Consider the following 21,413-nt stretch of genomic DNA (forward strand, 5'->3'; position numbering starts at 1 on the left):
CTATTTTGGAACATAAATAGCGCATTATATTAATTTTATTGTGCATCTTGTATCGTAGGCGTATTACGTTTGTAGTAAACACCTCATCGTCTAAAATTTGAAGATGTATTGGTATAAGAGCAAGTGTTTTCAATGGAAAACGTCAAAACGGAAACATCATTTTTGAAACTGTTATTAACATACATGTTCTATTTGGCAATGAATTTTTTATTTTTAGGCTGTTTGTAGTGATTTCCAACAGTGTGTGAGGAACATTAGCAAATTTGGGCATATGGCGGTAATTTCAGTGGTTGTTATTTAGTTAGATGTCTGAATATTTTTCACGTCAATACCAAACTTGTCATTAATCCTGCGTTCCATTTCAGTATAACGGCACGCACTTAATAGTGATTTGCGGGCTGTGGTAGTAACATCATCAAATCGATGCAGGTCTCGATAGTTTTCAAGTGTGTTTTTAACACAACCCAGGAAAAATGTAAATAACGTAAATTTCAATCATCGAAGGCTTTGTTTCCGTTTCGCATTGTTGTTCTAGAACTTTAACACCCTGTCAACAAAATTACCTGCTACACATTCATTTAGACACAATTGGCTCAGAGATACTATTTTTCAGATGTGATGTCTACAGATGTTAAATGGTAAATCATTTCTGCTATTGTGGAAATGTTCTTCACAAATTATGAGCGTTCGGAGTCTAGGTTGGTGCAAATAAGTGAGGTGCATATGCTCGTTCGGTTGTGCGGTGACTCTGGGTGTTTCGTGACATTTAATTGAAGGAGACTACAATTAAATTTAATACGAAGTTCTACTATGTAGAAAACATAAATCTTGTTGTTCGGTGACAGTTACTCGTTTTCCACGCCCTTCCACGAAGAAAGTGTTCACTGTCGACAGTATTAATGGAAATGAACATTTTGGAAAATGTCAAAAGGAAAACTACGAACTATCACCGACGTCTGTGCAGACTGCGGTTCACAAGGTAGTGCTGTTGAAAAAGAGTTCATAAAAGCTGTTGTTTGAAAACATAAGCATGATGGCAATTTATTAAGACATATAAATTATCAGCTGTTGGGTTACGCAAGACTGTAGTAATCTGAAATTCAAGGTGTTGGAAATGGATCTATCATATTCGAACACCTCTTTGTTTATTCATTAAATTTAAGTGTAGATTTTAACTCTTAGTGTTGTTTATTTCCAATTAATATTCGTTGAAAAAGTTGTTTATGCCAAACACGATGTAAACAAACATTATATCGTGTAGGGCCATGTTTATATAAGAGAATAATTTGGGCGTTTAATCGCTAGACCATCTACACATATAATATAAAATAATATGTAGCCCATACTTAATATTTACCTAGTGTATGTGCAACAGCCATCAAGTATTAGACCTAATGAAGATTATAAAGTACAGTTACTTAGAAAAAAAGTCCCATTATGACAGTGGTGGGATTTCTGAAATCATTGAAAGCTGTATTGGATAAGAGCAGTGGGTCAGGTGGAAGAGGTAAACAATATAAATGAGTGAAAGTTATAGGAGTTAATCATTCACATCTCCTATAATTAAATCCCCAATTAATTTCATTTTGTGGAAAAAATATGTGAAATTCAGCAGTATCAATTGATTTGCGTGGCAGTCAAGAATACCTGAAGATTATTATTTATCATGCAGAAATTTATCTAGTATTCTTTGTTTGACTGCAAATTGGAGTGCAGTTTTGGTACTTACAGATATGTGAAAGAATTTGGCTACAGTGAAGATTGAAAAGGTTTCATAGATTGGTCTTTGTTGCAGTCACAATTTTGTCTACTTTATTCATCACCTGTTACTTCGGATTTCTCATTATCAAACAGTTCCTGTAATTGACCATTGATGTTGGTAATTTTTCTCCCTGCAACAGTAATATTGACTTTCAAAACAATCCACTTAGTTTTTGAGTTAGTGATGACAACTGAATTAATAAACAAATATAGGCTAGTCTGGAAGTTATTAATGTGTAGATGCTCGTGTATTTGTCCCTCTCTTTAACCATAAAGTGAATTTTTCTGAATGTGTGTTGCTCTTGTTATTGATGTTGCATTTTGGATGACCCCATTCTTGTGAGCTGTGTGTCTGCTAATGAGATAGCTTTCAAGCAACTAGTAAACAAACAGGTGTTGTTGGAAGCCCCAGTTACCTTTCCTTTTTTTTTATTTTCTTTCTTTGAATTAGGTATGCTTCCTAGCCAAGGATAAATTCTCTGCCCCAAGAACTTTTAAAAAGTCACAGAACACCATGCTATTGTCAGTTCATGATGAGCTTTGGTTTCCAACTGATAAACACCTTGCAGAAGTAGGTCAACTCTGGTTCATAGAAAATATGTCAAGTCTTTGCAGTGAAAGTGTACATGGTTTGTGACATATCACTTGCACAGATGGGCGCTGATGACCACGCTGTTTAGCGCCCGTAAACCTCAAACACACCCACACTTGCACAGATCTGTGCACTGCAGGCACACCGAGTGTGTCTTGGTGCTGCATTGATGCTAAGAGACCTGTTGGGTGAACACTGTCTGATGCTCTTCAGAGTGTACAAAATTGATACCTTTCTTTTATAACAGTGTAAACGGCTGTGCTGTACCTGCAGATCCTCTTGTGAACTTTATAATAATATGAAAGACCCCGAAAATATTGTAACTAGTTTCTGGTACTGGAAGATATCATTCTGCCTTTATCAATGTCGGATCAGTTCTCAATGCCATCCTTGCTAATTATGTGACCCAAATATTTTACTTCTTGCAATGCAAAGTGTCTTTCTTTACTCTTTGTTAGATGTCCAGCTCTGAATGCTTTCAACACCTCCCTGATTATTTGACTATGTTCCTGCATATTCATTGAAAAAACAGTTATGTCATTTAGATGCACTGGACATTTAAAAGGCTTCCATCCTTTCAACAAATGCTGTAATGTTGTTGGTATGTTCATTAAACCAAATGGCATTCTTCTATGCTGATAATGTCCTAAGGCTGCTGAAAACATAGTTTTCTGCCTCTGTGCATGCAGTAATTATTCTAATTTTATCCTCAGTAGAGGATTGTAGCATATTTCTTGAGTCATCATTTAAAGCTTGTTCTTCAAACTTTCTTATTGGACTTTCTCGGGATAGTTGAAGCAATCTTATTTGTAGACTGATTGCACTTCCCCAGTATTCTACAAATAAACCAAAGGCTACCACCTGCTTTACCCAAGATAGAGCCTATGTGACCATTTCCTTTCATATCCCCACAAAGTGTTACACCCAGGTACTTGTACTAGTTGCTGATTCCAACACTGAGTCGTTGATATTATAGTCATAAGATACTATGGTTTTTTTGTTGATTGAAGTGCACAATTTTACATTTCTGAACATTTAAAGCTATCGTTTCCGTGATGTTTGGAATTGGGTAGGCACCTGTCGTAGTCTTACTCTTCAAATAACGGTAATCGCAACGGAATAGATATAACCTCAAATCTTCTGCACTTCTTTGGTACAATTACAGTTCCTGCCCCACAGCAGCTATTACTCTTCTTTTATGCTGTTGGCCAACTGTTGATTAGTAAACTATTCTAAAATCGACTGCAGGGACCAGCCATGAGAATTAAGTCTTAATGTCATTAAAACTTCCTGGCAGATTAAAACTGTGTGCCCGACTGAGACTCGAACTCGGGACCTTTGCCTTTCGTGAGCAAGTGCTCTACCATCTGAGCTACCGAAGCACGACTCACGCCCGGTCCTCAAAGCTTAACTTCTGCCAGTATCTCATCTCCTGCAGTGCACACTTCGCTGCAGAGTGAAAATCTCATTCTTAATATCATTGTTCATAAGGTTATCCGGATCGCATTGTACAACAGATGCTCCACACAACAAATCGATCTTGACTACAGCTCCTCCTAGCCAGAATATTTTCCCACTAATCTCCATTACACGTCCTCGTAGGTCAATTATAGTGTAATGCTGATACAGGAAGTCTAATCCTAATATCATGTTATAGGCCTCACTTGCAGGAGACACCACATCCACACATTGCCTAAACTTGGTTGTCAAAACATGTTTCCTCATATTCCAGCATCAACCTCACTATTGCATGGAGATCCTTAGGCACATGACTGCACACCATCCTCGCCATCTCTGGTGTCTAATCCCTCAGCAAAGCATCGAGTGCACTTTGCTTGTTTTCCTGTAGTAATACCTTTTTTTACCTCCTCACTACATATTCACTAATATGTATGTACATTAAGCTTTTTAATTCTGTTTACAGTATCCTCCCCAGCTTCGTTAGGCATCTTAGAAATACCAGTCAGTTGGTCACAAAAAACTGTGTACTATTCTGCTTCCTGTATCTATACCAATACCTGCTTGAGCTGCTCAGTATTTTGATTTGTCTAGTGCCACTGTGAAATGTATGAATGACTTCATGTCCTCTGACAGGCACAAACTTGCTACCTGTAACAACTCTGTATCTGACCAACCCTGTGCCAGCCAGTGACACTTGACCCTCTACAAATGATAACACATGCTCAGACGACCTACTAGAAAAGAGAATAATGATGTTTGCCACAGCTGGATTCATCACTAGACTCTGTGACCTCACCAACCCTAACTCTTCATCCTTCTCCATCAGTATATTACTTATGAACGCCCCCAGAGACTCGACATTTGTTTGCTGGCTATGGGCTTGTTGACCTTGGGGTGCTTCTGGGCATGCTTCAGCGGCCACCATGTGGAGTGGTGGTAACATGTTTTGTATCACGGGGAATAGGGATCTTGGCTTGACTGCCTGGACAGTGAAGATGGGCTACAATCAATCCCTTACAGTTTCGGGGGCTAGAATACACTCGAGGACCTTCCTTGTCTGTCTTAAGAGGTGACTAATAGGAGTCTTTCTTTTTATTGGGTAAAGTTTTTTTTTTCTTTACCTTGGTCTTGTGACTGTTCTTTGGACAGTTGAAGGTTTCCTCTGTTTTTGCATTTTTAGTAATTCTTTTCCCTTAACCTTTTTAGGTTTTTAAATTCAGGTCCCCTTTTTGGATTTTACTTCAGCTTTTGTACATTTTACTGAAGTGCGAGCCATTTGGGGGGAGGACACCCTATAGTGGTACATTCTCTCTCCGCTGTGCATTGTTATCTCCTGCACCTACCAATCAAGTGGATCTAGCTCTGAACCTGAAATCCAGTGCGATAGCCAGTCTGTCATGGTGGGGTTATCATGTCCCCTCCAGGGATCACACTGCCAATGCCTGAGCTCTGACCTCCTATCAGCCAAGGAGTCAGTGCCTGTCCACTTTGGTGTACCAGGACTCTGGGCAACAGCTACTGTGCCAGGTGTGTGACACCACAGGTAGAGTCTCCAGTGGGAGAGAGGGTCATCGGGGCGGATGATCCACAGTGAAATGGATCAAACTTACTAGTGGCCATGCTGACACAGCCATCCCATCAATCAGGAATAGTAATTTTAATGCAGACGTTTACACTCCTACAACGTTTCTGTAATTGACGACGTCTCAAGGCGAGAGCCAGATGATGAGAAATGGAAGTGGAAAGTTTGCCAAGTTCTTGGTTTGTTCCCGCACTGACAGCGGCTCTTTCATTACAACAAAGGCAATGTTTTTTGTTGAAAATATTGAAGATCGGCTTGAGGATATTGCGAAGTAGAGAAGATGAGAAATGGATCTTTGCTGATAAGAACAATCACGGGCAGTTGAGACCTGTGTCAAGTTAGGAGATATACTAGTCACCATTTCTCACCATAACAAGCTCAGTAGAATTCATAGTGTTATCTTCCATTGGAACCTAATACTATAAAACGGTGATGAGCTGCATACTATTCTGGCATGGCATTGAGTCAGTTTTGTTTGCTGCATCCAAAATAGACCCAAGGATAATAGAGTGGATGCTGGAGCTCCTGTCCTAGCTTTTGACAGAAACATTTTACCTGAGAAGATTAAGATCATGGTTTATAGGTGTGATGCCAGGCCTTACTTTCCTCCCCCAGTTAGATGTTTTGGGTAGCGTTTTGGGTAGCAGAGGTTTGGACACATGTTCTTCTGCTGTTCCAATGAGGCTATGTGTAAGACATGTGGACAGGTGTCCCATGAGGGCAGCCCTTGTGACCAACCCCCTCAATGTGTCAGTGGTGAAGAACCGCACCCTCCTCATTCACTGCAATGTTCAGTGTTTGAGAGGGGGAAAAATTGGAGTATAAAATGCCTGACCACCTGTCTTACCAAGATACAAGGAAAAGGTTTGAATGACTTCGTCCAACTAATATGGCCTCCCAATATTGCAATCACAGTCTGCACATCACACGATGAGAAGATCTTGCACAACGCCTCCTGGCCCTGATAGTATTCCAGGACCTGTCCTACAGCTGGGGGAGAGAACGTTAGCTTCCTCATCTCCTACGCCTATAGCACTGGTGTTCACACGCCATTGGTGCGGACAGAGATGCTTAGCCATCCTCTGGAATCAGGGATGAGGACACCTGTCAAGGCACTCCCCTCTCAGGACGAGGACCAGCAGCCACAGGCTGTGGCCCGAAGAAAAGTGTGATCCTTTTCTCTCCCAGAAGATAAAATAGAGAAATTGAAGTCTAAGAAGGATAAGCAGAAAGATAAGCTACTTTCTGAGGCTTCAGATGTTCCGTTCCCCAGCCCTGCAGTGGTTGAGCCTGTGCACACGGATAACGAGTCAAGCAGTCAGGTGGACCATGACCTGATAGCAAAGTAATCACACCCATCTTTTCCATTCACTGCTTTCTCAGGCGTGACTCCAACACTCCTTCAGTGGAACTGTAACGGCTATTATTTCCATTTGTCCGAACTCCATCATTTAATGGCTGTTTACTCCGTAATTGGCATAGCTCTTCAGGAAATACAGTCTACAACAACACAATTCCCTGCTCTGAAAAACTACAAAGTGTACTGTACCAACTGTGTTATTGTTGAGAGGGTGTCCAGTGGGATCTATACCCTCATACGCTCTGATATTTTCAGTGAGCAGGTGCCCCTTATCACTGTACTCGAAGCCATGGCCAAGAGTGTCTACCTGTCAGTTCGGATGACTATGTAATGTTTATCAATCTCCAGACAGACCTTTCCATTATCACAAGCTGTTATAGTTAATGGTACAGTTCCCGCCATGCTTCCTCTTATTGGGGAACAGCAACACTGTCTCACAGACGCCGAGTGCTCAAGCACCTCCTTTCAGAATTGGACGTCTGCCTAGTTAACACTGGAGTTGCAGCTGATTTCAATGTGGCCCACAGAACATTTTCAGCTATTGATCTCACAGTTTGCAACCCGAGTATCTCATCCATGATTCAGTGGCGCGTCCATGTGGACCTTTGTGACAGAGACCATTTTTCTATTGTTCTCCCCCCCCTTCCCCTCCCCTCCCCCCCTTCCCCCCTCCTCCCCTTCCCCCCTCCTCCCCTTCCCCCCTCCTCCCCTTCCCCCCTCCTCCCCTTCCCCCCTCCTCCCCTTCCCCCTCCCCTCCCCCCTCCCCCCTCCCCCTCCCCACTCATAGAACATGCTCTGTGTCAGCTGCTTCGAAAAGTTGACTGGCAGGCTTTCTCATCTACAGCTACTTTTGCAGTCAGTCGTGTGATGGATATCGACAACTTGGTACAGGATACTATTTATACTATACTCGCGCTGCAGCAGCATTGATACCCTACTCCTATAGCTCATCCTGGCTGTTGTCTGTGCCATGGTAGTCTGAAGATATTGCCATAGCTATCAGGGAAGGCCGCAGGGCGCTTTAACAGCGCAAGCATCATCTGTCTATAGATAATTTAATAGAATTCAAGAGATTCTGGACTAAAGTTCTGTGTTTAATAAAGGAAAGGAAGCTGGAGCGTGAGGAGCAGTGTGTGTCTCAACTGTGCGATCCCACACCCCATTGTCACAAGTATGGACTAAACTCCACCACATTTCTGGCCATCCACCATCCGCAGCAGCTCCTGCCATCCATATCAATTGTAACATCTGCACGTATCCTGTGGTACGTGTCAAGCGTTTTGAGGCACACTTTGCTAAAGTGTCCTGCATACAGTAATTACTGTTCTCATTCCCTGACCTGGGAACACCTTAGTGAGTACTTGTCCTTCCATACACATGGTTCTCTATTATATAGTGTCCCTTTTAGTGAATGGGAGCTTTGCAACACTTTGGCAGAGCATCTAAATATCGCCCCTGGATCCGACAAAATCCACAAACAAATGCTCAAACATCTTTGCGCTGACAGCATGAAATGTATCCTCGTGCTTTTTAATTGCATTTGGTGGGAGGGAGTATTTCCCTGTCAGTGGCCCTGAAACCGGGAAAAGACCCACACATTTTAACTGACTACTGGCAATCTCTGTGACGAATGGGCTGTGTAAGCTATTTGAATGAATGGTCATGTGCTGTCTTTGTTGGTGTCTTGAAGCTGGAGGGTATATGTCATGATGCCAATGTGGTTTCTGGGTTTTCTGGTCCACCTGACTCATTTGGAATCTGCAGTGCGTATTGCTTCTGCACATTGCCACTATTTGATTGTTGTATTCTTTGATCTACAGAAGGCATACAACACCACCGGCGACATCACATCTTATCTATACTGCATGAGTGCAGTTAAGCATTTTTATGCAGAATTTACTATCTGTCTGATTTTTTTCCGAATAGGTTCAACTCTCAACAACCAATATGTACAGGAAACTGGAGTCCTCGGGGATCGGTTCTGAGTGTAATGCTCTTCACTGTTGTCATCACTAATATCGTAAATGCAGTGGGCCTCATAATTTCTCCGTCACTCTACATGGATGATGTTTTCTTGTACTATGCCTATGCATCAGTGTGCACTGCTGAGTGCCAACTTCAGAAGGCTGTCTGGAGCCCGTGACTGGGCCCTGAATCACGGCTACCAGTTTTCTCTTGCAAAATCATGAAGTATGCATTTTTTTTTACTCCGGACTGTGCACTGTGCACCTACACCCAGAAATTTGTTGGTGCCCAGTTACTTGAAGTCGTTGAAACTTTCCAATTCTTAGGTGTTTTATTTGACGAGCTAACTTAGCTGTGGCATATCTGCCGGCTCAAGGCAACTTGCACGAAGAAACTGAATGCTCTCCGTTTTGTTAATCACTCCTCACAGGTTACAGACCACACAATTCGTCTGAGATTTTATGAAGTTCTGATTGTATCCCACTTTGACTATGGATGTGTTGTCTATTGATCGGCAGCACCACCTGTACTGAGCTTGCGGGACTGTGTCACCAAACTGGCGTGCAGTTGGCAACGCGGGGCGTTTTGTACGACCCCGGTTGTTCGCCTCCTGTGAAAGCTGATGTCCCACCATTGTGGATTAGACGACAGAAGCTTCTGGTAAGTTATGCAGTCACAACCTGTCAGATGCTTACCCTCCCATGTCACTCAACTCTGTTCCACAACCAACAGTTCAGACTGTTTACACATCACCCAAAACAGGGCAGATCAACTGGGATCCGACTGGATATTCTACTGAGGGACCTCCAACAGCTTCTGTTAGTCTGTGTTCCTAAAGCTCCATCTCGACAGCTGCCATGGGTTGTGTACGGGCTATGTGCGGATGAACCTTTTTTGTGGCTCCAAGAAGGATGCTAATCCTACTCTTCTCGGATGCTTGTTTCTTTCAATCCTCTATGATTATTCTAATTTATTACGCATGTACACAGACAGAACAGTAGTCAACAAAAGGGTCGGTTACATCTTTGCTCATGCAAAGAAAAACGAGAAGCGCTCTCTGCTGAGTGCCTGCAGTTATACACTGCAAAGTTTGTTGTCATTTCTCAGGCTTTGCGGTGTGTCAAATCCCAGGCCACAAAGAACATTGACATCTGGTGATTCTGTGGGTTGCTTAAAAGGCCTAACCCTGTGCTATCTCGAAAATCTTTTGGTCGCCAACATCCAGAATCTACTGGCTGACCTCTACAGCTCTGGAAAGACAATGACCTTAATTTACAATTACAATATTTTGAGGCTTGGGAATTGGAATGGCAGGCTACTACAACCTAAAACAAGTTGAGACCAATTCAAGGGTCTAATAAGATGTGGCATACATCTTTCCAGGCCTCTGGGAAAGATTCCATTGTCTTGTGCTGAATATGCATTGGCCACATGAGACACACCCTTGAATTCCTTCTGCTTCTGGAGGATCCTCCTCACCGCAGCTGCGGTAGTCTATTGATGATAGCACATGTTATTGTTGATTGCGCCCTGCTAGCTGTTCTGTGGCATGCTTTCAGGTTGCCTACCTCACTGTCTCAGATGCTTGCAGATGACGAGACAGCCACTACCAAAGTGTTGCATTTCCAGAGAGAGAGTGGATTTTACACTAACTTATAATACTTCTGCACTTCCAACATCTAGTGTTAAGGGTGGTTGGGAGGTGGGAGAACCTCCTCCTGTGGCTGGCCACCGCAAGGTACTTTGTTCCACTCTCACCGTTTTCCTTTAGACCCTCTTGAGGAGTGCTCACATGCAGTGACATCATGCATATGGACACTTGGGCGTTGTGGGAGGAATGGGCTGATGAAGGGATCATTGAGGTTAAACAAGTAAGGCATCATGTGGATGGAAAACTGGAAAAATCAGACTCATTTACATTGACATTAGATTCGCTGGCTTTGCTAGATTATATTAAAGCTGGATTTTTAAGAGTGAATGTCATACCGTACTTCCTCAGACCTGTGAGGTGTTTAAAGTGCCAATGTGTACCTTCACTGACCTTACATTCAATTGTTCAGGTCCACATCCAGCTTGGAGCAGAATGTATATGGTGTACGAGGAAGAAAATAAAATTCAAGATTTAAATGTGACTAATTGTTTGCCTTATGGTGAAGCAAGATCCCTTCACTTCAGCAGCCAACATTTTCCACTTCATTTGCTGCTATACTCACGAAGAAACCTGCGACTGTGAGTGTTTCCACCCAAACGGTACCTTGACACCAAGAAATGCTCATGCAAGTGCACCTGTGGCAGTGATAGTTTAAATGGGCCTTTTGCTGTCTCCATGCAAACTCCTATGGTGACCACTTTATCCGCTCCTGCTGTTGCTGTCTCCACGCAAACTCCAACGGTGACCACTGCTTCGGCTCCTCCTGCTGCTGATGCTACCTTGTTGGGACAAATGCTGCACACTGGGTTGGCACAGCCTACCGTGGGTGTCATCAAATGTGAAGGAGAAGGCCAAGGTTAAGCATACTGTCAAGAAGGCAGGATCGAAGTGGGTGGTTCGTTAGATCCAGGAACACTCGAGAGGGTAACAACTCGGCCATGGAAGTCTGTACCGATGAACCTTGAGTCCACTGAGTTCTTCCCCTTGTGAAATGGTTTCTCCTACACACAGAGAGGCAAGGGGAAAATTTAAACCTCCCAGATAAATGGCCCCTGTGCCTCAATGAAATGTGAATGGGTACAGAAAACATGCAGGACCTGAAACTATCAGCATAGGAGTGTCTCCTCTGTCTGTGTCTACAGGAAACACATTTTAAACATAGTGATACACCTGTGATCAGGTGATAGAGCCCCCAATGGAAAGATGACCTGGGTGGAGACGGGGCTAAAGGTGGAGTGACTATCTTTGTGAGTGACATGTACCACTCCACTTCTGTCTCCCTCAGAGCGGCTACTCAGGCAGTTGTTGTCAAGGTGCATATTCCACCTACTGTTACCATCTACAGTTTGTATCTGCTGCCCAATGAAAAATTTGGATAGGGCGGGTATTTCTGACCTGATTTCACAATTCTCTCCACCCTTCCGACTTGTAAGAGATTTCAGTGCATGTAGTGTGCTATGGGATTCTCTATCAATGTGCCCCAGGGGCCGAGGTGTCAAAAGACTTATTGTGTCAGAAGTTATGCCTTCTTAATGGTGGTGGCAGTACACACTTTAGCATTGCCATGGGGTCATTCTCGGCAGTAGACCTTGCTTTCTGTTCTCCTGCCCTTGTTGATGCTGCTCACTGGGAAGTGGTTGATGACTTGTGTTCCGGTGACCACTTCAGCAGAGCGAACTGGACACTGTAATTTTAGTTAGCTGTTTTAAATATCAAGGTATAGGAGTGGGTGGATAACATTGCTAATGTGATAAATTGTTCTATTAGCTCTACAAAGATATGGGAAGCCTTACAGAGGATATCTGGCATATGTGCCAGATGACCTGTAACTGCTGTGCTGCGGCAAGGGGTGCACAACCTACACCTGGCGACATAGTGAATGCCATGGCGGATTACAGTGCTTCGATCACTGTCACTGAAAGTCAAGATCCAGCTTCCTGACTCCATTGGTCATTGGTGGGGAGGGGTGGTTGAAATTTTAATTCTAGCAACACCAAGGAATACAGTTGCTCTTTCTCCATGTGGGAGCTTGAGTGTGCCCTGTCTCAGTTCCAGGGAACTGAACTGGGTAAGGTTCGAATCCTGTATAGTGTGGTACAGTACTTTCACCAGAATGCAAAGGAAATACTCTTGTCCCTTCTCAATGCCGTTTGGTTGGCTGAGGGCTTTCCCAACTCATGGAGACACACAATTTTAGTCCCTGGTGGTGCAGTGGGGAAGCCAGTGGGCATTTTAGCGTGATCAACTCCTGGGAATGCAGAATCTGTAGTAGAAATAAGTTGATAGAGGAGTAGGAGCGTAAGATCTGTACCCTTCGGGTGCAGTTACAACATTCACAGGAGGAACTAGATACATTGAGGAGGGTGAAGGGTGGTGGGGAATGGGAACTGACAGTTGGCAAGAGGGCAGATAGGAAGAAAAGGTACTCAGACAGTTCTGTTTTGCATATATGCAATAGATTTGACCAACTGTCAGAATTGAGTGGAGAGGAGTCTCGTGTAGCTGTAGGGAACATGTAGCAGTCCTCAGCAGTTAGGAGGCCTAGGTCAGTTCCCAAGTCTAACAGAAAGAAGAAGGTTCTGCTGCTAGGTAGTTTGCACGGTAGATGTGTGAACCAGCAGTTGCAGGTAGTCTTGGGAGTTAGTACCAGGTCACCAGCATTGTGAAGCCTAGTGCAGGGTTGGCTCAGGTGACTGACAGCAGGGGGGAGTTATGGAGTAATTTTACAAAAGAGGATCAAGTAGTGATAGTGTGTGGAGCAGGGAACAGTCTTGATAGGGTTGGGGAATGGGATGTTCGTGGTGACCTGGTAAAGATAGCTACTCAAACTGGTAGCACTGATGCGCATTTCATGCAACTGTTTCAGCGTCATGATCGGCCTCATCTTAATGTGGCTGTTAGGCGCATTAACATGGGTCTGGAGAGGGCGCTGATGGCAAAGGGCATGGGTCACATTTCAGTGGTGCCAGTTGGGTCTACCAGTAGATTGGGTTTCACTAGGCATGGCCTGCACCTCAACAGGTATGGGAAGGGGAGGCTGGCAAAGCTTACAGGTGACATTGTAGTGGGGAGTGGTGGTGGTGGGAGAATCACTCATAGAAAAATTCCTGTAGTAGTTGGTGTTAGAGCTGCACTTTTTTAGATTTAAGTCAGGTGATAGGTATACCACCTTAAAGGAATTCCCTCTAAGGGCTCACCTTCAGTGGATGTAGTGTAGAGAAGAATATAAGAGGTATTAGAGATAATGTGAACTGCTTATAGATGTTGACTCTGAAATTATTGGTATATCAGAGCACCACTTACACAATTTGACAATTCAGAGGCTTCCTTTACCAGGATACAGATCGGCTGGCTGTTTTTCAAGGAGTTCCTTGCGGCTTGGGGGAGTGACTATGTATGTAAAAAACAGTATTCCATTTGAGTCCATAGACGTATCATGACACTGCACTGAATAGATATTTGAATGTTGTGCAGCAGGGGCAGTTGAATTTAGTGAAACTAAACTTCTAATTGTTGTTGTTCATAGGTCCCCTAACTCTATAACGTCAGAGCATTTCTGCTCAAGCTAGAGAGGGTTCTTGATTTACTTTGTATGAAGTACCAGAAATTAGTTATATGTGGTGCTTTCAATATACATTTTGTATATGATAGTGTAAGAAAAATGATGTTGGTGGAATTCATAAATTCGTATGATCCGATGCAGACTGTCTCTCTCCCCCCCCCCCCCCCCCCCCTCCTGCCCCCCTCTGGGCATTTGGTTAGTAAAAGATTGAATGGCCTTTCAGACCATGATGCACAAATTTTAACACTGAAAGGCTTTAGTACTCAAACAGATGTCACATTTAATTACAAACTAAGTAGGAAAGTTAATCCAACAGAAATAGATACTTTTTTAAACCTTGTCAAGGAACAAGAGTGGCAGGATGTTCATAGTGGCGATAACATTTCTCATTTCTCATGCTCTTTGAGAGTTGCTTCCCATTGGAAGATTCTAAATGGGGTACTAGCAGTAACAGGCAGCCCAGTTGGCTATCTAGTAGGATAAGGATATCATGTAGAACTAAGAAGGAATTATATCAAAATGTTAGAAGTGGTCACAATCAAGCTACAGTAGCCCATTCCAAACGGTATTGTAAGGTACTTAAAAATGTTATTATGAAGGCAAAGAGTATGTGGTTTGTAAATAGAATAGCTAATTCACAGGATAAAATTAAAACCATATGGTCAGTAGTGAAGGAAGTGTCTGGTCAGCAGCACAAGGCCGACGAAATAGCTTGCAATAAAAATATTTCTGTTCCTGATAAATCAGATATATGTGCAGTATTTAACAATCATTTTCTGAGCAGTGCTGGTGAATTAAATAAAAATTTAGTTTCTACAGGGAATCTTATAACTCTCTTGGCAAATGCCTTTACGAGATTGATGTCTGAAATACCCCTCTGTGATACAGGCAAGAGGGAGATTGAGTCAATAATTAAATCACTGAAGACTAAGGACTCTCCTGGTTATGATGGAGTGTCTAGCAGAATATTAAAGTACTATGCTGCATATGTTAACCCTTCATTTAGCCATATTTGTAATTTTTCCTTAAGGAATGGTCAGTTTCCTGAACAATTAAAGTACTCAGTAGTAAAGCCGCTTTATAAAAAGGGAGAAAAGGATAATGCAGACAATTTTAGACCTATTTCTATGTCATCAGTGTTTGCTAAAGTTATTGAAAAGGCTGTGTAACTAAGAATAATTGATCAATTTATATCATATGATTTGCTATCAAATGTACAGTTTCGCTTTAAAAGTCGTTTAAAAACTGAAAATGCTGTATTCTCTTTTCTCTGTGAGGTACTGGATGGGTTAAACAAAAGGTTTCAAACGCTAGGCATATTTTTTTTAAATTTAACTGAGGCATTTGATTGTGTTGATCACAAAATATTGCTCCAGAAGTTGGACCATTATGGAATAGGGGGAGTAGCTCAGACAGCAAAAGGTCATCATTCAAAATGTTGATAATAGCTGTGAAGTGTGGTCGGAGTGGAATATGGTCAATTGGAGGGTGCCCCAGGGATCAGTGTGGGGTCACCCCTGTTCCTTATTTATGTAAATTATATGCCCTCTAGTGTTACGGGTAACTCTAAAATATTTCTGTTTGCTGATGACACTAGCTTGGTAGTAAAGGATGTTGTGTGCAACATTGGTTCGGTTTCAAATAGTGCAGTTCATGGCTTGTTGAAAATAAACTAACGCTAAATCCTGGTAAGACTCTAGTTTTTACAGTTTCTAATACACAGTTCAACAGAACCTGACATTTTAATTTCACAGAATGGGCATATGATTAGTGAACCTGAACACACAATTCAACAGAACCTGACATTTTAATTTCACAGAATGGGCATATGATTAGTGAACCTGAACTGTTCAAATTTCTAGGTGTTCAGATAGGTAGTAAACTGTTGTGGAGAGCCCACGTTCAGGATCTTGTTCGAAGACTGAATGCTACAATTTTTACTATTCAAACGGTTTCTGAAGTAAGTGATCATACAACATGAAGATTAGTCTACTTTGCTTATTTTCATTCGCTTTTGTCTTATGGTATTATATGAGGGTTGGAACTTCAATAGTGGCAACTATTTATTTACAGCTCATACAAAATAGATACGTGTTTCAAAGTTTTACTAGCCTTCAGAGTAGTCACCAGCATTGTGTATAACACGTTGCCAGCGATATGGAAGTCGTAGGATACTCTTAGCAGTGCCAGTTGTGCTGACAGTTTGAGCGGCACGGTCTATTGCCTGACAAATTTGTAGCAGTTCTGAAGCGAATGCCGTGAAGTGTTCCCTTCAGTTTAGAAATCGAGTTGAACTCACAAGGGCTTGAGTCAGGCGAGTGTGGTAGGTGGTATAGCACTTAGCAGCCCCATCAGCCAAACAAATCAGTAACAGCTTGCACTGTATGTGCTGGAGCATTCTCCTGCAAAATCATGGTCAGGTCGTGCAGAAAGTGTCATCACTTCTGTCTCTAAGTTGGTCGTAGTTTGTGTTCCAAAAATGAACAGCCCTCATGGGACCCCTCCCCCTGGCATCTCTCAAGACTCCTACCACAACTTGCGCCCCCCCGCCCTCCCCCCCGTCCGGTGCACCTGCGGGTTAGAATAGGCTCGAGGTATTCCTGCTTGTCATAAGAGTTGACTAAAAGAGGGGTCTCACACCTTTCGGCGTTTTTGTGATCGTTCCCTGTTGGGTTGTACCTCCATTTTTCAAAATTTTCCCAAAGAGCAAGCCAGTTGGGGAAGGGCACCTTACATGGTGCATAGAGTCCATCGTGCATTGAGATCTTTAGCTCAGTTTCTCATCGTGGCATTGCAGTCCCGCTCATCCTCAATCTCTTGAGTGAGGACACCTTCCTTGGTGCGTTTTCCTCTATCCACCATGCAGTGTCGTTTTCTGTGCTGACTTGGACCATGGAATTCTTTGCACCTCGTATCCAGCACGGTAGCCAGTCCATTGTGGTGGAGCCACCATGTACACTGTTGGTTGTAGCCCACTGACCACACAGGGATCGCTCTGCTGATGCCTGCGTTGTTAATTCCCTATGTATGCCAAGGAGTAGATGCTCATCATTCTGGGGCATCGGGACTCCCAGCAATGGCCATCCTGCCAGGTGGCCTTTGCTGCGCCTGGTCTGAGTGGGTGGCATAGCGTGCCACATCATCACTTGCTGGTGATCAAGCACCAGCAGTCTGTAAGTGTTCCATTCTATGTACAACACAAGAAACTATGATCCTAAATCATTCCCCTCCCTGGCCACACCATGGGAGGAACGCTAGGCTAAGGAAGGCAGTGAACATTATTTGCCCCAGTACTCGTATGTACGAGAGCCGATGGGCTCTTTTCTCTCGATGAAGCCTCAGTTTTTTGTAGAGCATTTAGAGAACAAGTTTTGGGAGGTGGAAGGCTTGTCCAAAATGTAGTCAGGGTCAGTCTTAATAAAAATGGCATCCTCTGCCCAGTCACGGGCTTTACTCAGCTGGGGGATGTTTCCGTTACCATCATGCCTCGTAAGAGCTTAAATATGGTCCAGGGTATTATATTTCACAGGGACCTTCTGTTGCAGTCCGACGACGAGTTGCGCCCCAACTTAGAGGAATGAGGAGTTCATTATGACTGGCACGTCCATCGGGGTCTGAGGGATAAACAGGTTGCCACTGGTGCCTTCGTCTTGGCCTTGGAGTGTGACACATTACCTGAGAAGGTCAAGGTGATGGCCTTCTTCCGTTATGTCAAGCCATATGTCCCTCCCCCAATGTGCTTTAAGTGCTGGAGGTTCGGCCATATGTCTTCCCACCGTACTTCTAGAATCACATGTTGAGATTGTGGATGTCCATCCTATCCCAGTACTCCATGTGTCCCCCCACCTATCTGTGCCCCCCTCCCTCTCCCCCCGTGTGGGTCTGGGGGTTAGAATAGGCCTGAGGTATTCCTACCTGTCATACGAGGCAACTAAAAGGAGTTCAACATGTTTCGGCCTTTATGTGATGGTCCCCTGTAGGGTTTGACCTCCATTCTTCAAAATTTTCCCAAAGAGCGTGACAGTTGGGGAAGGATGCCTTACAAGGTGCATCGTGTCCATCATGCATTGAGATCTGCAGTCCACTTTCTTGTCATCGCGTTGCAGTGTTGCCTGTTCTCCGTCTCTTGGGCGAGGCCACCTTACTGGGTGCGTTTTCCACCATGCACTATGCAGTGTCGATTTCTGCATCAACAATGACCACGGACTTCGTTGCACCTGATATCCAGCACAGTAGCCAGTCCGTTGTGGTGGGGCCGCCATGTACCCTGTTGGTTGTAGCCCCCTGACCACACAGAGACCGCTCTGCTGATGCCTGCACTGTTAACTCCCCACATATGCCAAGGGGTAGATGTCCATCCTCCTGGGGCATCGGGACTCCTGGCAATGGCCATCCTGCCAGGTGGCCTTTGCTACGGGTGGGTGGCACCCGTGGGGAAGGCCCCTGGTCAGAGTGGTTGCCATCAGGGCGGATGACATGCAATGAAGCATAGTCCATCATCTCTAAGCGATCACGAGCTCAATTCAACGCACAGAAGTATGATCCTAAATCATTGCCCTCCTTGGCCGCACCATGGGAGGAACGTCATGCTAAGGATGGCAACAGATCTTATTTGCCTCTGTACCTTGTATGTTCGAGAGCTGATGGGGAATTTTTCATGACGATGAGGCCTCAGTTTTTTGTTGAGCATTTAGAGGACAACTTCGAGGGGTGGAGGCCTTGACCAAATTGAGATCTTGATCAGCCTAGATGAAAATAGCATCCTCTGCCCAGTCACGGGAGTCACTTGCTTGTGACAAGCTGGGGGATGTTTCTGTAACCATCACACCCTGTAAGAGCTTAAATATGGTCCAGGGTATCATATTTCACAGAGACCTTCTTTTGCAGTCTGACGATGAGGTGCGTGCCAGTTTAGGGCTGCAAGGTGTACATTTTGTCTGTTGTGTCCACTGGAGTCTGAAGGATAATCAGGTTGCCACTGGTGCCTTCATCTTGGCCTTTGATGGTAATACATTGCCTGAGAAGGTCAATGCGATGGTCTACCGGTGTGATGTAAAGCCTTATATCCCTCCCCCGATACAGTGCTTTAAGTGCTGGAAGTCTGGCCATATATCTTCCCGTAATACTTCCAGCATCACATGCCGAGATTGAGGACGCCCATCACATCCCAATACTCCATGTGCCCTGCCTCCCATCTGTGTCAATTGCGGAGAGCACCATTCGCCTTGCTTGCCTGACTGCAGGATTGTCCAAAAAGAAAGGAAAATCATGGAGTACAAGACCCTGGACAGACTGACCTACACTGAGGCTAAGAGAAAATTTGAACGCCTGCATCCTGTGCGTATGACATTGTCTTACCCCTCCACTACAACAGTTCTGGTACCATCAGCTCCACCTACCCAGGTCACCTCTCAGAGCCGGAAGGCTACATCTGCCCCCTTGATGGTGGGGGGCATTTCCCTCCCTGTTGCTCGTGCACCACTTACTTCGGGAGCAACACCCCCCCCTCCCCCAAACCATGGGGGACATCCATCCCCAATTCTAAGGTGCAGAAGAGTAAGTCTTCTTCGGCTTCTCTCACTGGGAAGGGGTCCCTTGGTCACTCCCTTCCCAAGTTTCTTCTAGTGGGAAAGATGACACCCGCCAATGGCTGCAGAGCCCACAAGCAGCTGGTCATAGGGCCTCATGCTCATCCTCAGTCCTGGAGACTGAGCCAGTGAAGCCCTCCCAGCCAGGGAAACCCAAAGAGCAGCAAGAGAAATCCAAAAAGAAAACCCCTAAGACCAAGGAAATTGTGGTTGCACCCACACCACTGCTACGTACAAGCTCTGCAGCTGAGGATGGGGTGTAGATTTTGGCATCCGCCGAGGACCTAGATCTCGCTAGACCCTCAGACAAAATGGATATACACTCCTGGAAATTGAAATACGAACACCGTGAATTCATTGTCCCAGGAAGGGGAAACTTTATTGACACATTCCTGGGGTCAGATACATCACATGATCACACTGACAGAACCACAGGCACATCGACACAGGCAACAGAGCATGCACAATGTCGGCACTAGTACAGTGTATGTCCACCTTTCGCAGCAATGCAGGCTGCTATTCTCCCATGGAGACGATCATAGAGATGCTGGATGTATTCCTGTGGAACGGCTTGCCATGCCATTTCCACCTGGCGCCTCAATTGGACCAGCGTTCGTGCTGGACGTGCAGACCGCGTGAGACGACGCTTCATCCAGTCCCAAACATGCTCAATGGGAGACAGATCCGGAGATCTTGCTGGCCAGGGTAGTTGACTTACACCTTCTAGAGCACGTTGGGTGGCATGGGATACATGCGGACGTGCATTGTCCTGTGGGAACAGCAAGTTCCCTTGCCGGTCTAGGAATGGTAGAACGATGGGTTCGATGACGGTTTGGATGTACCGTGCACTATTCATTGTCCCCTCGACGATCACCAGAGGTGTACGGCCAGTGTAGGAGATCGCTCCCCACACCATGATGCCGGGTGTTGGCCCTGTGTGCCTCGGTCGTATACAGTCCTGATTGTGGCGCTCACCTACACGGCGCCAAACATGCATACGACCATCATTGGCACCAAGGCAGAAGCGACTCTCATCGCTGAAGACGACACGTATCCATTCGTCCCTCCATTCACGCCTGTCGCGACACCACTGGAGGCGGGCTGCACGATGTTGGGGCGTGAGCAGAAGACTGCCTAACGGTGTGCGAGACCGTAGCCCAGCTTCATGCAGACGGTTGCGAATGGTCCTCGCCGATACCCCAGGAGCAACAGTGTCCCTAATTTGCTGGGAAGTGGCAGTGCGGTCCTCTACGGCACTGCGTAGGATCCTACGGTCTTGGCGTGCATCCATGCGTCGCTGCGGTCCGGTCCCAGGTCGGCGGGCACGTGCACCTTCCGCCGACCACTGGCGACAACATCGATGTACTGTGGAGACCTCACGCCCCTCGTGTTGAGCAATTCGGCGGTACGTCCACCCGGCCTCCCGCATGCCCACTGTACGCCCTCGCTCAAAGTCCGTCTACTGCACATACGGTTCACGTCCACGCTGTCGCGGCATGCTACCAGTGTTAAAGACTGCGATGGAGCTCCGTATGCCATGGCAAACTGGCTGACACTGATGGCGGCGGTGCACAAATGCTGCGCAGCTAGCGCCATTCGACGCCCTACACCGCGGTTCCTGGTGTGTCCGCTGTGCCGTGCGTGTGATCATTGCTTGTACAGCCCTCTCGCAGTGTCCGGAGCAAGTATGGTGGGTCTGACACACCGGTGTCAATGTGTTCTTTTTTCCATTTCCAGGAGTGTAGATTGATCAGGCAATAAATCAGTGGCAGCAGGTGACAGAGGCATAAACTGCCTCATTGAATGTTCCATGCCTTCCAAGTCTCACGATGTCATCCTCCAGTGGAATTGCTGTTGTTTTTTCCACCACGAGGCTGAGCTACAGCAACTG

At 45.0% G+C, this 21,413-nt stretch overlaps 1 protein-coding gene across 2 annotated transcripts in view; it reads left to right on the forward strand.

Moving 5' to 3' along the window:
- The first annotated feature begins 387 nt into the window (after positions 1-387).
- Positions 388-21,413, forward strand: part of LOC126360253 (ARF GTPase-activating protein GIT1) — a 238,080-nt gene continuing 217,054 nt past the window's right edge. The window contains exon 1 of one of the 2 annotated variants that reach the window (XM_050007694.1): positions 388-979. In XM_050007694.1, the coding sequence (XP_049863651.1) occupies positions 922-979 (58 nt within the window). In that variant the 5' untranslated portion in view covers positions 388-921. The remainder of the gene's footprint in view (positions 980-21,413) is intronic. The other variant, XM_050007695.1, reaches the window with a different exon arrangement.

The sequence above is a fragment of the Schistocerca gregaria genome, chromosome 1 (assembly GCF_023897955.1).
Source record: "Schistocerca gregaria isolate iqSchGreg1 chromosome 1, iqSchGreg1.2, whole genome shotgun sequence".
Taxonomy (NCBI): domain Eukaryota; kingdom Metazoa; phylum Arthropoda; class Insecta; order Orthoptera; family Acrididae; genus Schistocerca; species Schistocerca gregaria.